Genomic DNA, 16,677 nt, shown 5'->3' with positions numbered 1-16,677 from the left:
TCTATATCCCCTTAAACCCTTTTTTCCTAAACTATTCCTTACCTCTCATGCTCTCTCTTCTCCATCGGATATCATTTCCCCTTCTATCATCTTCATTGCATTCTCCTCCTTCTCTTTCATTTTTGACTTCTCAATAAAAAATCAATCCCAGCTTCAATTTTTTATTGTCGAATTCGAATTCAAATTTGGGGTGCGTGGGTTCGATTGAGAGAGAGAGAGATTGAGATGATGAATATATAGACAACGGTGTTGATGGTGGTTTTGAAAAAGAGGTTCTGATGGTGGTTATCTGGATTTTCTCTGGATTTTTTTTTTATGAAGGTGATGAATGAGGGAAAGAAAGAAGATGAAGTATGGGATATAATGCTAGATGTTGTTGGTTCACAGTAAGATACAGTGGACATGCATGATCTAACAATCCTTCTTTATTAAAAAAGATCAAACGGTTTATATTAAAAAAAATAATAGGATCTATAGTGGATCAGTGGGTTCACCATAGATATTTGAGGTTAAAGTTAATTTATTTGCAAACTGTGGGAAAAGTAAAGGACTAAAACGTGAGTTTTATTAATTATGAGACCAAAATAAAACCAAAGAATTAAATAAGCCTTTTTTTTTTACTAAAGCTAAGTTATAACTTATAAGACATTGCAAAAAAAAAAAATTAATACCTTTAAACAATTTATCTGATCCAAATGAAAGATATTATCTAAAATAAATCATAATTTGGTTGATCACAAATGAAACATTGTTGTAGTTCATCGAATCTATATAGAAGTATGAATTTATATAAAAGAAAGATATTTACAATATAAAAAATCAATTGAATGAATTTATTATTATTTTTTAAAAAAGATTTACTATTTCATAAATATACACATATAAAATGATTATTATTATTTTTACTAAAGCTAAATCATAAGTCACTGCAAAAAAAAAAAAAAAAAATTGCTCACTAATAACATATTTTTGCATTCCAATTTAATTCATAAATAATGTATTGGTCAAGTGGTTTGGGAAAACATTTCAAATAAGTGGGTGCATTCAAGTTCGATTCCCACGAGTGATAATTTTAATTTTTAATGATTTTTGTCAAGTCGTTCAACTAAATTTGAATGAATGCATGATCTTTGGCATTAAATTCCAAATTTGATAAAAAAAAAAAGGAGAGTGATTGGATTAGAGGAGAAATTTAATTATTACGATGGTTTAAATTGTAAATAATCATTAATTTAAGATGGGGTGAATATGCAAATACATGCTAAATTTTTGCAAAATAAAATAATAAATATTATTATTCTAATGGAATACACATGAAAAATTTTGATTGGTGTGGATAAATTGCCCATGAGTTTTCAAAGGTAATTTAGAAAAAAAAGTCATTGTATTTTTAAGACAGTACTATTTGGTTGTTTGACGCGGTTTGAAAGTAAAAAAAAGTAAAGTGAGCACCACAATACAATAACAATAACAATAATAATAACGTCATCGTACTCCATTGTTGAAATCTTGTTTTTCTTCTTCTCTTCAGCTGAGAGCTAACATTCTTCTCCTTATTCGCAATTCAAATCAAATGGTACTCTTTCATTCTACTTCATCATAATCTTTTATCCTCTGATAAATAATTTCATCTTGATAAATTAATTTCCCCTTTTTGGATCGTGTTTTTGTTTTTGTTTTTGCAGATCCGATTCATTCTGTTGCAGAATAGACAGGGTAAAACCCGTTTAGCCAAATACTATGTTCCTCTTGAAGATTCCGAGAAACACAAGGTCGAATACGAGGTTCATCGCCTTGTCGTAAATAGAGATCCCAAATACACTAATTTCGTTGAGGTATCAATAATGCATATTTACTTTCATCATTGTTTTAAACAGATTTAATTAGTTGTTTAGTGGGATAAATTAGAGCTAAATCACGTTCTGCTGTCATTGTCATTCCAAGATCTCGAATGTCCTTTATGCTTCCAACCTTAGGTTATTTATGCTTCCTATGTCCTCATCAAATACCCTCCGTGTTTCCCTAGTTAATTGGTTCGAAATCTATCCGTTAAAGCTTACTTTCTTTTCCGTGCTTCCTCATGTTTGATTTTTCCATCATCTGTCAACAGTAATTTCTCTGTGGCGTGTAACACTACTGCCACTTTACTTGCCATTTTTACTTCATGTACATCCAATGCCTATTTTAACAGATACCGCATCAGAAGTTGAACATATTGCTCATAAATGAATATAAAATTTATGTTTTCTGCTTGGAAACATAATTAATAAATCATTTTGTCAGTATTGGTTTGGGTTCCAATAAATAACTAATGTGATGCAGGTTTTAAAGTGGATGAAGCTTTAGTTCTATTTATTGGTGTGCTTTTTTGTTCATTTGTTAAACAATAACCGTTTAATGGGTAACATTTGTTGCAGTTTCGTACACACAAGGTAATATACCGGAGATATGCTGGACTGTTTTTCTCACTTTGTGTTGACATCACTGATAATGAGTTGGCATATTTAGAGTGCATCCATTTGTTTGTTGAAATCTTGGATCACTTCTTCAGCAATGTCTGTGAACTCGATTTGGTATTTAACTTCCACAAGGTTTGTTATTCTGTCACATTATCTTTTTGTTTTTCAGTAATCATGTAGGGGTGTTCTAATTGAGCATGCTTAGATATTCAAAACATTGGAGTAACATTCTTGTTATCTATCTTTGTATTGTTGGTAATGCTATGATGATATTGGGATTGTGTTTTGTTACTGACTTTCATTTGATTTATAGAAAACGATGTCTCGGAAATCGAGATAAATTAGGATTTATGATACAAAATAATGGTGGAATATAAAAGGGTAGATGGATGGGTGGATATGGAGTAGGGAGAAGAATCTGAGTGTTTTTTTAGGAGTGCCACATCAGAAGATGGTCGGATGTGGCAAAAGTTGAAATACATGATGGCACAAAAAGAGCTGAGGTGTCAGAATTAGAATTGGCGGGGCTAATTTAATATATTATAAATTGGTAGACTCACTATTCAATTGTAGAACACATTGTCCACATGCTTTAGTTCTAAAAAAATCTCCTTTGCCCCATTTCCACTTTGATCTAAAGCAGCATCAATAACAGTCACAGCATCAACAAACTTTTTTTGAGTTGAAAATATCCTTGCTAGTAGTATAAATATATAAATACTAGATCCAACTGCCTGCAGTAACAAAGATCTAGAGTATAATATATTTCACTTCTCTCCTTTGTTTTTGGAAATAATTCATCAATCTGTTGAGTTTCTAATTGGGCATTCTCAAATACATCTTCATTCATTGTTTCTGATTTAACATACAGCGGTAGATATGTATATAACCTAAGTCTTACTGTTCTCTATGTGTTATGTTTTCTTTCCAAATGAAGTTTGTGATTGCCGAGGGTTGGGATTGGAGTGGTTATTGATTACAATATTGATGGTATTGTTTCTGAAGAATATTTTTATTATTGTAGTTGTTGTTTCTTGCTCATTTAATTTTATCTGTGACTTGAAGGTCTACCTTATACTTGATGAATTCATTCTAGCGGGTGAACTGCAAGAAACAAGCAAGAAGGTATGTATTGTTTTGATGTTATCATACTGTTGACATGTGATTGCTTGTTTAAGGCTTGAGCTGCATAGGCATCTTATGATTTAAGGCTTAACTGTAGATTTCCTTAGCTTCTTTGGGCATATTTCTCTGCTTACGACAATTGCGTCTTGATTGTAAATTTAATCACAAACTAAATTTATGATGAAGAAAACCACAATTCCTTAACTAACCTGTTTTGTGTTTGCAGGCTATCATTGAAAGAATGGGGGAGCTTGAAAAACTAGAGTGAAACATTACATTTCAGCAGAGTCACGACAGGGAGACTATGATGATTTGCTATTGCAATTGGCGCGATTCTTGTATTTTAATTGTGATACAGAATTTTGACTTTTTTCCCACCCTTGAGCCATGTATTATGTACACTTCCAAGGTTTCTTAAATCTCGTGTTAATATATTGTAGACATTCAGAAAGTTGGGGTTTTAAGTACCCCTTTTTCATTATCTGTGTGTTCTGTTAAAACAATCCATTGTGCTTCTTTGTAGTTAGCAAAACACCAGAGATATAGAACTGTATAATTTTACTTCCCCCGTCTCACAATGAGTGATACACTTGCTCATTTCACTTGTTAAGGAACAACTACAAATGAAAAAAAAAGAAAATAGTAATCTTATTACACCAGTACTTTGGAATCTGTCCCTAATTTCTTCACAGATAGAATTGAGATGAAGATCTTGCCCATTTGTCATGGATGGGGGAAATGAGCTGCTGCTGTTGTCCAACCATTGAAGTAATCTTGGATCCAAATATTTCTTGTGATGTAGGGGTATGAGGAAAGATGACTTGGGGGGCACATGGACCCATTGCAGAATAGTAGTTTCTTCCACTTTGCCAGTTAGGATTTTGGGTCCTCATAATATTCCAATTTACAGATGACCTACCTTGAGCTGCTTGTTGCATCCCCAAATTTTTTTGTTGCTCTTGTTTATTTGAAACTGTTGAACTATATTGAGTTCCATATAATTGGCTACCATAATAATGAGGTTGTTGCAACTGAAGCTGCAGACAATTAAAGCATCATGGAAAGACACATTAGTGTAGTAATAAGATCAAGGGATATTTTTATGAGGATATTTGCATGTCTATGCTATTTGGTTGTTAGAGTCGTTTATTAAGTTCATTGTGAGCATCATTTCATATATTAAAAAGAGTATGGAAGTTGGGACCTAGAATTTGTTTGTATAGTTCTCTTGTAACAAAGACAAATTAATCAATACCTGTGGTCCTCCAACAGTCATATGATTAAGGTAAACTGTCGAGGCGTAACGACTTTGATATGTAGGAATTGGCATTACCCTTTGTTGCTGTGCTAGTGACTGAAAATAAGGTACATGCATATTTGACAACGGCTCCAACCTACTTCGAACTTTATTATAATTATTGTCATCGACCTTTAATCCATAACTTCCAGTTGACAAGGACAAGAGATTGAAACTCTGCATAATAAGGATAGTTATCAGGGCATGAAAGGGGATAAAGGGAAGCATCTTTACCAAAATAAACCTTGATCTTACTTGCTTTTGAGGACCATATACTCCATATGTTGAAGCAGCCTGTGATATTTCACCATAGTGGCATTGCTGCAAAAGAATGCCATTCTTACTTTCATAAGGATTCCTCGCAGTATCACAAGTAACTACTCCATTTATCATTCTGTTCAAGTTTTGTACTTCCGAAAGAACTCCATACTTTGATCTTTCGCTTGCTCTCGTTTCATGACACCCATGAAGATTGGATTCTTTGATAACTCTTTGTTTTGGCGACTCTAAACTCCGAATTGTTTGACTGATGTAAACATGAGTTGCACATCTTTTACGTGATCTTTTAGGACTAACATCATATGACACCGAAGACAAGCCTGGCCACAATGCAAGACCTTCTGATGAAACAACAGAAAGATGACTAAGAATTAGTCAAATTGATGTAAAAGTCTTCAGCCTGTGCTTTTATCATCAAAATAAGAATTTACCACTTCGGACATTTTGTTGTTTGTGGGAGCATACCATTTTTTACTTGTTCCTTCATCGACTGCTGTTTTTGCTTGCTATCAAAATTTCTGGCCTGAAATGCGAACGCATGCTACCAAAAACATCAGTACTACTAGCTCACAAACAGAATTTTTGCTCAAACTGTGAAAATTGAAATGCCTACCGCGTCTAATTCAACATCTGGTTTCCTCTCGCATTGTAAAATTCTTGATTTTCCAGTCATATTTAATCTGGAATATGATGACAAAACATGTTAATAATTACAAAGGTGAAAAGTATAGATTTCAGAATGGAACTGAAAAAAATACTTACCCCATTGCTAGACATAACTCAGAGTCATCCAATGCAACTTTTTTGCGACATTCGTGCTTTACCGTCTCAGGCATGGTCTGAAGATCCGTAGATGGAGCTGTGCTATGAGATCCCACCAATAACTTTGCCCTCTCAAAGAGTTCTTGACCATTAATAGTTTCATTCGTGATTTTTGAAGATTCTCCAAGTAAACAACTTTCACAACAAAAACTTTCGCCTTGAATAATTACCGAGGCTAGAATATATGCCAAAAGAAAATGGGAAATCGAAATGAACGAGTTAATGAATAAAGAAAAGTATTGTGTAAGATAGAATAATCGTTATGTAATGAATGTAGTTGATATTTACTGTCAGTGTAATGAATTTTTATACTGTCAGTTTAATCATTATCCTTGAATCATTACAAATATTTGACTTTAACTAGATCTACCTTAAAAGTCATATACATAATAATTTTTTTTATTGGTTGACAGTTTAAAAAGTTTTATGCTGATGGTGCATTAAAATTAATCTCTTATATAATATAGAAGGGTGAAAATAACCTTCAAGAGAAGCATTAACCTTCTCCTTCATGTCCTGCAGAACTGAGGAGTTTTCCATGAAAGGTTCTCCATCAAGTTCCTTGATAATATCATTGGAGCCGCTGCGAGGAAACATTGCAGCCAAGGCATACAGTGTCTCAGCTACCTCTTCCTCATCTTTTGTGATGGAACCAAAAACTCCTCTTTGGGACCAGTTTTGGCCAATTTCATGTTTCTACAAAATGCAAAATTCCAAGTTAAAGGTGAAAAACAAATACTTAGAAGACAAAGCAAAAGGTCAAGTTTTTAAAACCACAAATGTCTTATTACAATACTCACTTTTGACTTCTTTACATTATCCTTTTCTAGAGATTCTATTCCATCGATCTTATGGTTCACCTTTTCTTTATCATGTAAGATGGATTCGCGACCGCGCTTCTTCATGGCTGTAATTTCAAAAGGAAAAGTAAAAATAAAGTTCATACTTCTTTAAGCAAGCAGAATAACAAAAAATCATGATAATAGATTAGATTAAAGAACAAGACATGTGAGCTTTATAAAAGCTTATCGACAAAAGCACTTTTGTAAGTAATCATAACAACTTAATTGTGTTCGTAACTTATAGTCCTTCTTCTCCCATACAGTTTAAAATTTTATAATTACATATAGAAAACAAATATTGACATTGCAAATAAACATAAACAAATAAGATTTCAGGTTCGAGCCATGTAAATAGAAAATAACATTATCCGCGAACAAAAATTATTCGTGAAGTTAGTGAATATTTCACACCTATAACATACTAACAAAAACATGAACAGCTTATTGAATGAAATTAACTGCTAAATATGAATTTTTCAAATGATATGAAACCTTAAGTAAACTTTATTATCCAAAATGTTTGCATTAAAAAAATGGCCCTTTAGTTAATTAAAGGCTGCTACACTATATATTTCTGAAAACATATAATATCTTGCAATAATAATTGACAAACAAAGAAAAAGAGACAGAATCAAGTGTGTAACAATCATGACAAAGAAAAAGTTAAAGCTTCAAAGATTGCTTCAAGTGAAGAAATTAATCATAACACTCATAGAGTTCCTATGGAAAAATATAAAGAAACTAATAATAATAATAAAAAGCATTGATTTTGAATTAGAAAATCATATTCACCTGAACGTAGCTTCCTTGGAACAGAAGCACCATAGCATCCATTCAAAAACTAAGAACAAAAGTTAAAAGAATATAAAAATAATTAATAATCATGAAAGTCCCCAAAAATTTAGAAATGAAAAAAAAAAAAAAGAACACAATATACTTACATTATTGTGAAGCTTAAATCTCTTTGGATGTTCTTGTTGTTTTTCAGAAACATGACAACTCATTTCAGTAACAGCACTTAAGCTTCTAACTTTTTCTTGCTTCTTTGGTTTCTTTGAGAATTGGAAAGCTATGTGTCAGAAAGAAAAGAAAGTAAGATAGATAACTAGAAAAAATTATCTGATAATAAAAGAAAAGAGAGATAGAATAAAAAAAAAACGACAAATGAGTTTTGTTTGGTAGCTGAGAAAAAACGAGAATGAGTTTATGATGTGTAAGTTGTTTACCACCAAACAAGAGTTTATTTGTGTGTCTTTGCTTCTTAACTCCACGCTTCATGTTTTGAGTCTTGTCCATTTCTACTTTCTAAGAAGGTACTAAGTAAGTACTAATAACTACACTTTGAATTTATCAGTTATATATGATCATTGATCACAATCACATTAACAATGATAGTGATAAATGCAAGAAACATGGAAGAGGTAGTGTGTTTTTGTTGTGAAGTGAAGTTGAAGAGGAAAGTGAGTTTGTTTGAGAGAGAGAGAGAGAGAGAACAGTTAAAGAGAACATAGAAGGGGAATGAGGTTGTTTGTTTGTACTTTGTTGTACTATTGACTACTTTGACTGTGTAGTTGTTGTTGAAAGGAAAATGAATGAAGAGGAAATGAAATTAATTCATGCATAGTTATCAAGTGAATTGGGTTCTTTCGTTGTGAGATAAAGATAGGGGATAAGTAATAATTACAAATTACAATGAATTTTGATTATAATTAGATTATTATCTTTTACTTAACTTTTTTATTTTCTAACTCACCAATAATGATCTTTGATCCTAGTTGTTCTAGCTAGATCGGCTAGAAAGTCAATCCAACACTGACACGTGAACCAAACGTCCACCAGACCAAGGCGCATCGCTTGAAGGAGCACGTCAGCAACAATGCACCTTACTCCACTGGAGCACGCCCACGTACATCAGGCACCGTACACGTGTCCTTCAACGACCTCTTGATGAGGCGCCGCATCACGGAGACGGTTATTCTCACACACGCCTATATAAGGGTGACATAGCTTCACCCCCAAGGTATGATTCACTTTTCCCCTACTTTTTGCACATTCCATCTCATTTCCCATACTGACTTGAGCGTCGTAGTGCTAACGTGCCTGTAGATACCTTTCGTCCCACCACGAAGACTCATCGCCACCGTACCGGAGCACTTTCCACCAACGTTGCCTTCATCAATTCCTCACCGGACATATCACTAGTATATCGGTTAAGCTGTCCTTACAGCTTAGACTCTTTTTTTTTTTTTTTTTGATAAGGCTAAATGATATTAAACTTCAGGTGCTGCCTGAACCCCTTATAAAATTAATCCATTACAAGTCTAGAAAAAGATAGATCAACGCTATATATCCCTATACAAAAGGTGCAAAATAAAAGTGGGAGGTATAGTCCACCATTGGGAGGAGTGTATGGAAAGACCTTGGCCATTCTTAGCCAAAGCATCTGCAACCATATTTCCTTCTCTTAAGATATGCGAACAAGTGCATCTAAAACTATCACCAAACTGCATACGGTTATACCATCTGGCAAGCATCCTCCAAGGAACACCAATAGATGATTTGAAAGCTTTGATTACTCCCAAGGAATCAGTTTCCAGTAAAATGTTGGTAAAATGAAGTTGTTTAGCCTTCTCAATGGCTCCATGCAGGCACTAAACTCAGCTTCTAAGGGAGATGCATAACCAATATTTTGAGAAAATCCACCTAAGAAATTAGCATGTGAATCTCGAAACACAAATTCAATTGCACCAGATGAAGATCCTAAAACATAGCCATCACAATTAACTTTGACTATATCATCAGTAGGTGGTATCCAAGAGACATCTTGCACCTGAACCACTCACTATGGAAATCTTATAGTCTGACATCTCAGAAGCACCTTTAACAATGAAAATATGTTTAGTCATGTCACGTGCATTTGAATATGAATGAATGAAGTCTTACTTAAATCGATTAAGGAAGTCGTTAACATAATGACATGGTTGGTTTGTGTGTCTAAATATGGGACTATGGCCATAAATTCAAGATCAACACTTTGGATTCATGTTTTGGTGGGGTTGCAATCGTCCCTAAGTGTTATAAATTACTAATTCTTCCCTTTATTTATGTCTATTTCTGCTCATTTAAAAGTGGTGAAATCCATTTCATCTCATTCTATTTTGTTTGTTCATATTTCTATCCAGATTTAATTTGCTGTATTCTATTCCATCATAAAATACCCGCACAATAAAATATGATAAAGGAAAATGTTGAACGACACGAGAGAATTCTCGTGTGTATCCCGCGAATGACATAAAATGTCCAATTTACCCCTATTTTATTTGTTAAACTACTAATAACCGTGAATTAGATCTTCACATCGTAAAATTACCTTACACGTCTCACGTTCTGTTCTTCTGTGACAAGAAGCTTGATTTTCGATTTCCACCGTCAGTCTCTTTCTCCTTGTTCTGCATATTTGTTTTAGGTTTCAATTTTCAATTTCCACACTGATAATCTTTCTCTTTCTCTATTTGATTTGTTTGGGGGAAAATGGGCAAATCATATAGATTTACACTCGAATCTCCGTAGTTAAATGTTACCCACCGAATAAAATTGGTCAGTTTACAATTCCATCGTTGACAATGGTATTGAGATCACAGAAGCTCTATGACTGCAGTGATTGTTCAAAATCAAAACGTGTGCCGTGATTGTCTCTTCCATATACTTATTTATTTATTCATTTTAATGTTAATATCAAAAAAATAATATAAAAAGGAAATTGGATGGTGGGGTCCGCCATTCTCTCGTGCAATTCGTGTGGTGCTCGTCGCACCATATTGCACAACTGAATAAAAATATAAATATAAATATTTTTAAAATAATTAAAAGATATATATTATTACTATTGCATGCGTGCGTTTAAATGATATTAAAGTATTTCTCTATAAAGATGTAGCTAGATAAAACATATGTATTATTTCCTTAAAATAAAGTATTATTTGTTTTATTTTTTTATCTAAACTATTATCATTCGCGAAAGAAAAAAAAAAAGGATTGTAACAGAACAACGGTTGATCATAAAACAAAAAACAAGAAAGGAGAAGATCCCTCTCCAAATAAACACAGAAGAAGAAAACATGTCTGTTTCTGTTTCTGTTACTGTTACTGTTACCTCTACCGTGGGACCCTTTCTTCCACGATCCCATCGGCGATCAACAACAGCCGTCCGATCCAACAAGGTTTCAGTTGGACCAACGAGATTATTAACGAAACTCAAACAAGACTGTGCAACTCCTCTACCTCTTCTTCACCATGTTGCTGATGCAATGTCTTCTGAAATGCGGGCTGGGCTTTCCTCCGTTGATGGGCCCGGGCTTCCCATGATACCAACTTATGTCCACACTCTTCCCTCCGGGTATGTATGTCGTATGTCATACACTAATAAATATGTTATCTCTGATGATCCACTCTTCCTTGTTTGTTATTTTTATTATTGACATGATGATGATGATATAGGAATGAGAAAGGGTTGTTTTATGCATTGGATCTTGGAGGAACAAACTTTCGTGTGTTGAGGGTACAATTAGGTGGCAAAGATGATCGTGTCATTGATGTTGACTTTGATCAAGTTGCTATACCTCATGATCTAATGTTTGCTACGTCCGAGGTTAGTTTGTTTTGATTGACTTATTTGAGATTATCATCAATTGTCTTGAATATTTATGAGACTGTCCGGGAGAACTTATGACATGTTCATAACTTGTTTTCAGCTTATTTTCCTAAGCTCTCCAAGATAGATAACAGAAACTCATATGAAAACAATAACTCCATTTTATTTTTTGTTATAGAAAAATGGCTTGTGCTATAATCTGCAAATCAAATTAAAATGGCTTTGCATGTTAAAGCTTTGATGATGATATAATATACACAGGAGCTGTTTGATTTCATTGCTTTGGGGCTAGCCAAATTTGTGGACAAAGAAGATAGTAGATTTCATTTTCCTCCAGGAAGAAAGAGAGAGATTGGTTTCACATTTTCATTTCCTGTCAAACAAACTTCTATTGACTCTGGCATACTAATCAAGTGGACCAAGGGTTTTGCTGTTTCTGGAACTGTATGTGTTTGTTTGGTTGTTGTTTAAGTTCTTTAATCACTGCCATTAATTAGAGTTCTATATTTGGTATAGTTAGATAGTGACAAAATTCAAACTCTTTACATAGGTTGGAAGAGATGTAGTTGCTTGTTTGAACGAGGCTTTGGAAAGACAAGGACTAGATATGCGAGTTTCTGCTCTGGTATTGTTGTTGTGATGTTACTAATATTGTCATAATACTTTCATTCAAGTTTAAATATACAAATGCAGTATTGGTATAAATGGTTCTAATAGTTTCCTACCTAATAGGTTAATGATACTGTTGGAACACTAGCCGGAGCAGAATACTACGACAATGATGCTAAGGTTGCTGTTATTTTAGGAACTGGAACTAATGCTTGTTATATCGAGAAGTTAAGTGCCATTCCCAAATTACAAGGCCATGTTTCTTCTTCTGGTAAAATGGTTAGTAAAAGTGGCACACTTTCCTTTATTTCTTTGTTCAAATAATATAGATGAATTAGCTGATCTTTATTAATGTGAGAAAAAACATTGCTTGATTCAGATCATTAGTACTGAGTGGGGTGCTTTCTCAAATGGTCTCCCTTTAACTGTATTTGATAGAGAAATGGATGCTGCTAGTATCAATCCTGGTCACCATGTAAGTTTTCGCACCATCTATGTCGTAATGTTGTTGTTCATCAAAAAGTTACATCCGTTATATAGAAAACAAGCGAGTAACTAATTATATCTCTAATATCATCGAACAGATTTTTGAGAAGACAATCTCAGGAATGTATCTAGGTGAAATTGTGAGACGAGTGCTAGTCAATATGGCTGAAGAGGAAGGTTTATTTGGGATATCTGTCCCTCAAAAATTGTCCATGCCTTTCATACTCGGGTAAATTTTCACTCTAAAGTTAAACTCTTCCGTCAAATCATATATAGAAGTAGGAAAATTGCTAGCAAGACAGTAGATATGTTAAGAATTCTGATTGCTAATATAATTTGGTGAAATTAGAATCAGGGACATTCTATATTATTAACAGATATGTGTCACTTTTCTTCCCAATTATTTTTTTACTTCTTTTCGACATAAGAAAAAAAATTCTTTTCATATTTTATTTCTGAGATACACTTTGTGTTTGTAAGTTCCTATATCTTCAGCTTAATTCTTGAGATTTATTATTAGTACCAAAATATGCTTACAATTTACATATAAATTTAATAGAACCCCGGATCTAAGCGCCATGCAGCAAGATAATTCTGGCGATTTACAAGCAGTTGGGTCCCTCCTCTATGATAAAGCAGGGGTAAACTCTTGAAAACTCATTCTTTCATGATATTAAAATGTGAAAGAAGAACCTTAGTATTTTACATTATCTGCCCAAGAAAGTACATATTAACCTCAATCACTAAGTTTAAAATGTCTGTTTCCTTGACACTCACTTGTTCCCTTCAGCTTGAATCCAATCTAAGTGAAAGAAAAACAGTTCTAGAGGTTTGTGATACAATTGTAAAGCGAGGCGGTAGCTTAGCTGGTGCAGGAATTGTCGGGATTCTGCAAAAAATGGAAGAGGACTCAAAAGGTCTTATCTTTGGAAAGAGAAGCGTTGTTGCCATTGATGGGGGTTTGTATGAAAATTATCCTCAATACAGGACTTACTTGCAACATTCAGTAAAGGAGCTATTAGGAACAGAAAAGTCAAACAATGTTGTTATAGAACATTCAAAAGATGGTTCTGGTATTGGAGGTGCTCTATTGGCAGCTTCAAATTCCATGTATTAACAAGATTGATCATTTTGTTCAACTAGTATTTAATCATTGGAATGGAGCAGAATATTCATAACGTTTTCTTAGACAATCAAACTCATAATTTTCTCATATTATTTCATTTATTAGTTGCTACATTCACTTATCTCAGAAAACTCTACCAACTGAGTTAGGACAATAAACAACATTAAGAGCCAAGCAATCTTGGTATTCTTGGATAACACTCCAAGCTCAGAAGAATCGGTTGTGGGAATATTAAATCAATCAACTAAAACTTGAAGAAAAATATTGAGATCTTATATATCATTTTATAAGCAAATGATTTCTCATGCTTGACTTGACACGGGTCTCACTCTCACACTTAGTCCATTTCACAATGAGCATCACTTTAATAAAAAAAATATTTATTTTAAAATGAATGTCATTTGTGTTTTGTGTTAACCCTTCGGTTTTTAAGAAAGACTCTAGTATTATGAAATTCGGTCGCAAAGCAAGTAAACTCTAACCAATAATTATTCTACCAAAAATTAAACTTGAATTTTTCTGAACTATTCGTTTTTTGGTGAAACTCGTTAACCACTTCCAATCTCTTAATCATATATTTATTTTTAAAATGAATGCCTTTTTTAATTACATTATAGTTTTTTTTTTCAATTGTATCATATAATTATTACTATGTATAACTCGGGTTCTTCCGGACAATTTTTCCGAAACCTTTTAACCACTCAAAACACTATTTCCTTCTACTTTTCATCTATATCAGTAACAAACTTAGCAATAATTATTTTTTGGTATAATTTTTTATTGTTTGGTACAACAAACATTGCATAGATAATAAGGATAATTTGATAATTTTGTCAAAAAGGAAAGGATAATTTGATAAGGTAACTATTTTTTCTATTTGCTCTCTTTTTTTGAGTAGTCTAGTAGCTAGATTCACACACTTTTTAACTATTTTTTTTCAATTTCTTAGTAATTTTGTATATGTGTGTATATATAAATCTTCAACGTCATTTATTTTAAAATAGAGAACGTATTTAATATACCAAAATTTTAACTGCATTAAATTTTGTGTGACAATAATAAACTTATCTCATTTCAAAATATCCAAAATAAAGGATGATACTATAAACTCATAAATTTAGGAACTATAGTAAGACCTTAATGCCCTTATAATTAAGAGCAATAAGGTTTGATTGCCTCCTAGTGAATGGGGGGTAAGCAAGACCGTCCCAAATATTGAGACACCAAATTATCTTTGATTATTGTACATTTATTGTTATAACTATCAATAAATAACATGATGTGAAGATAGCATTATTTTCTAATGCTAAATTTAGAAAAATAATATATAAATTTTTAATAAATTTAATATACAATCAACTTTAATTAGGAAATGAAGATACTAGTTAATAAATAATTTTAATTACGATTTCAACTTGAAAAGAAAAGAAAAAAAACTCGTGATTTATGGAGGCGCAAAAAGCATATTCGCTTCTTCATGAATACTACTCCCTCTGTCCCAAATTGTATGTCACTTTAGAAAAAATATTTGTCCCAAATATGTCACTTTACAATACCAATGAAACAATTTTATTACTCTCTCTTCTTTCAAGTCTTTTATTTATTTTTCCCATATTATTTATTAAGAACAATTTTGTAAAACAACTCATAATATCTCTTTTCCACACAATATTAATTACATTTCTTAATATATGTGAAATGCTCAAAACGTCATACAATTTGGGACGGAGGAGTACTAATTACTGATAGTCACATGTCGAATCATAAAGAACTAGGAAAAAAAAAACTTGATATTATTCTTCTCCCTCAATAATCAAAACACATGAAAATAATGACAATGGTGGAAGCATAATCAAAACAAATAAAATAAAAATTTAATGACAAAGATAATCCATGGCTTAATAATGAATTTACATTCAAAGTATATGGTATCCATAGATGCATAATGAAGCATATGGTTGAGAAAGAGTGTTACACATTATTAACATCTGATGATTTTCGACCATCCAAAACACCCTCTTTGTTGAAAAATTCAATGCAATCGGAAATGGCTTCATTGTAATGAGAATAAGATGAATAATATGAACTGCATGAAGTCTTTGGTGGTTCAAACCTTTCAGAATTTCTGTGCCTTGATGATGAATCTCTTGATGATGACCTATGATGAGAAGAAGAGAATACAAAACGCATAAGAACCTTACGTAAACGGTGAAAGATTTTCATTGTTGAAAAGTTTAACTTGAATTTACTACTAGGGTTTTTTTGTTGTTCTTTTGTGGCTGCTTTTATTTGTATGACAAAGCTGCTATGTGTTTTGTGCATTTTCTTCCTTTGACTCCACCGGGAACTGTAATGTTATGATGTTTGTCGTTTGGTTTCTTAAGGGTATTTATAAAAAGAATGACCAACTTCAAATGTTTCAAAAATTATAAAAGGGGTGTGAATAAAATAAGAGTGTGTGATTAAAAGGAAATAACTTAGGTATATCCATTTTCTTATTAGGTGTATTAATTCCGTATCATTTTTATCTAAATATATTTATACTTACCATAATTTACTAAAATCAATAATATTCTTTATAACTAAAATATTCAAAAAACAAAAATACCATAATAATCTACTCAAATCCATAATTTCCTCAAATCCATAATTTCCTTATGTGTTTTTCGCGTGGGAGTACAAAAAATGAACCTATGCGAGAGAGGATATAAAAAAAAAAATACATCTTGACTAATTGAGTTGGGTGAACATCAATAATTTATTTATTATTGCTATTTATAATTACACTTTTAAAGGTTTTTCTCCCTAAAATTTTGAGGTATATAACTCTAGTTTGAGCTGTCGGCCCTAGTAAGTATGTCCCAAGATACAAATCTTGATCTTATGATTTTGCTCGACTTCGTTTAAAATCAATTTTATTGTGTAATTTGATTCATTCAATCTAAAATCAATGGTCGAAATTGATTACTGCATAAAATTGC

At 32.6% G+C, this 16,677-nt stretch overlaps 4 protein-coding genes across 7 annotated transcripts; 2 read left to right on the top strand and 2 right to left on the bottom strand.

Annotated features, from left to right (window-relative positions):
* Positions 1-1,415: 1,415 nt before the first annotated feature.
* Positions 1,416-4,148, top strand: LOC11419257 (AP-2 complex subunit sigma). Its single transcript, XM_003589435.4, has 5 exons — positions 1,416-1,576; positions 1,686-1,835; positions 2,418-2,591; positions 3,525-3,584; positions 3,811-4,148. The coding sequence occupies exons 1-5, from the start codon at positions 1,574-1,576 to the stop codon at positions 3,850-3,852; spliced, it is 429 nt and encodes a 142-aa protein (XP_003589483.1). The 5' UTR covers positions 1,416-1,573; the 3' UTR covers positions 3,853-4,148.
* LOC11409234 (uncharacterized) lies at positions 4,126-8,339 on the bottom strand. Of its 4 annotated transcripts, none has more exons than XM_039833355.1 (11): positions 8,051-8,339; positions 7,766-7,893; positions 7,617-7,665; positions 6,783-6,889; positions 6,465-6,678; positions 5,923-6,157; positions 5,774-5,840; positions 5,626-5,701; positions 5,137-5,498; positions 4,840-5,058; positions 4,126-4,621 (listed from the first exon to the last, which is right to left on the bottom strand). In XM_039833355.1, the coding sequence occupies exons 1-11, from the start codon at positions 8,118-8,120 to the stop codon at positions 4,271-4,273; spliced, it is 1,878 nt and encodes a 625-aa protein (XP_039689289.1). In that variant the 5' UTR covers positions 8,121-8,339; the 3' UTR covers positions 4,126-4,270. The 4 variants fall into 4 exon arrangements, with proteins under 4 accessions (XP_039689289.1, XP_039689286.1, XP_024631207.2 ...); XM_039833352.1 differs by having other exon boundaries at positions 5,137-5,501; positions 8,051-8,336; XM_024775439.2 differs by having other exon boundaries at positions 5,626-5,683; positions 8,051-8,335.
* A 2,514-nt stretch (positions 8,340-10,853) lies between these two features.
* Positions 10,854-13,783, top strand: LOC11421510 (hexokinase-2, chloroplastic). Its single transcript, XM_003589430.3, has 9 exons — positions 10,854-11,220; positions 11,322-11,472; positions 11,737-11,919; positions 12,026-12,100; positions 12,208-12,363; positions 12,464-12,559; positions 12,669-12,799; positions 13,130-13,211; positions 13,361-13,783. The coding sequence occupies exons 1-9, from the start codon at positions 10,943-10,945 to the stop codon at positions 13,685-13,687; spliced, it is 1,479 nt and encodes a 492-aa protein (XP_003589478.1). The 5' UTR covers positions 10,854-10,942; the 3' UTR covers positions 13,688-13,783.
* Positions 13,784-15,544: 1,761 nt separating this feature from the next.
* On the bottom strand, positions 15,545-16,034 carry LOC11420421 (uncharacterized). Its single transcript, XM_003589431.3, has one exon. It carries the CDS (start codon positions 16,016-16,018, stop codon positions 15,668-15,670), a length of 351 nt encoding a protein of 116 aa, XP_003589479.2. The 5' UTR covers positions 16,019-16,034; the 3' UTR covers positions 15,545-15,667.
* Positions 16,035-16,677: the final 643 nt, after the last annotated feature.

This window comes from Medicago truncatula, chromosome 1 (genome assembly GCF_003473485.1).
Source record: "Medicago truncatula cultivar Jemalong A17 chromosome 1, MtrunA17r5.0-ANR, whole genome shotgun sequence".
Taxonomy (NCBI): domain Eukaryota; kingdom Viridiplantae; phylum Streptophyta; class Magnoliopsida; order Fabales; family Fabaceae; genus Medicago; species Medicago truncatula.
The sequence above is the reverse complement of the archived record's forward strand: the minus strand, read 5'-3'. Positions and strand labels throughout refer to the sequence as shown.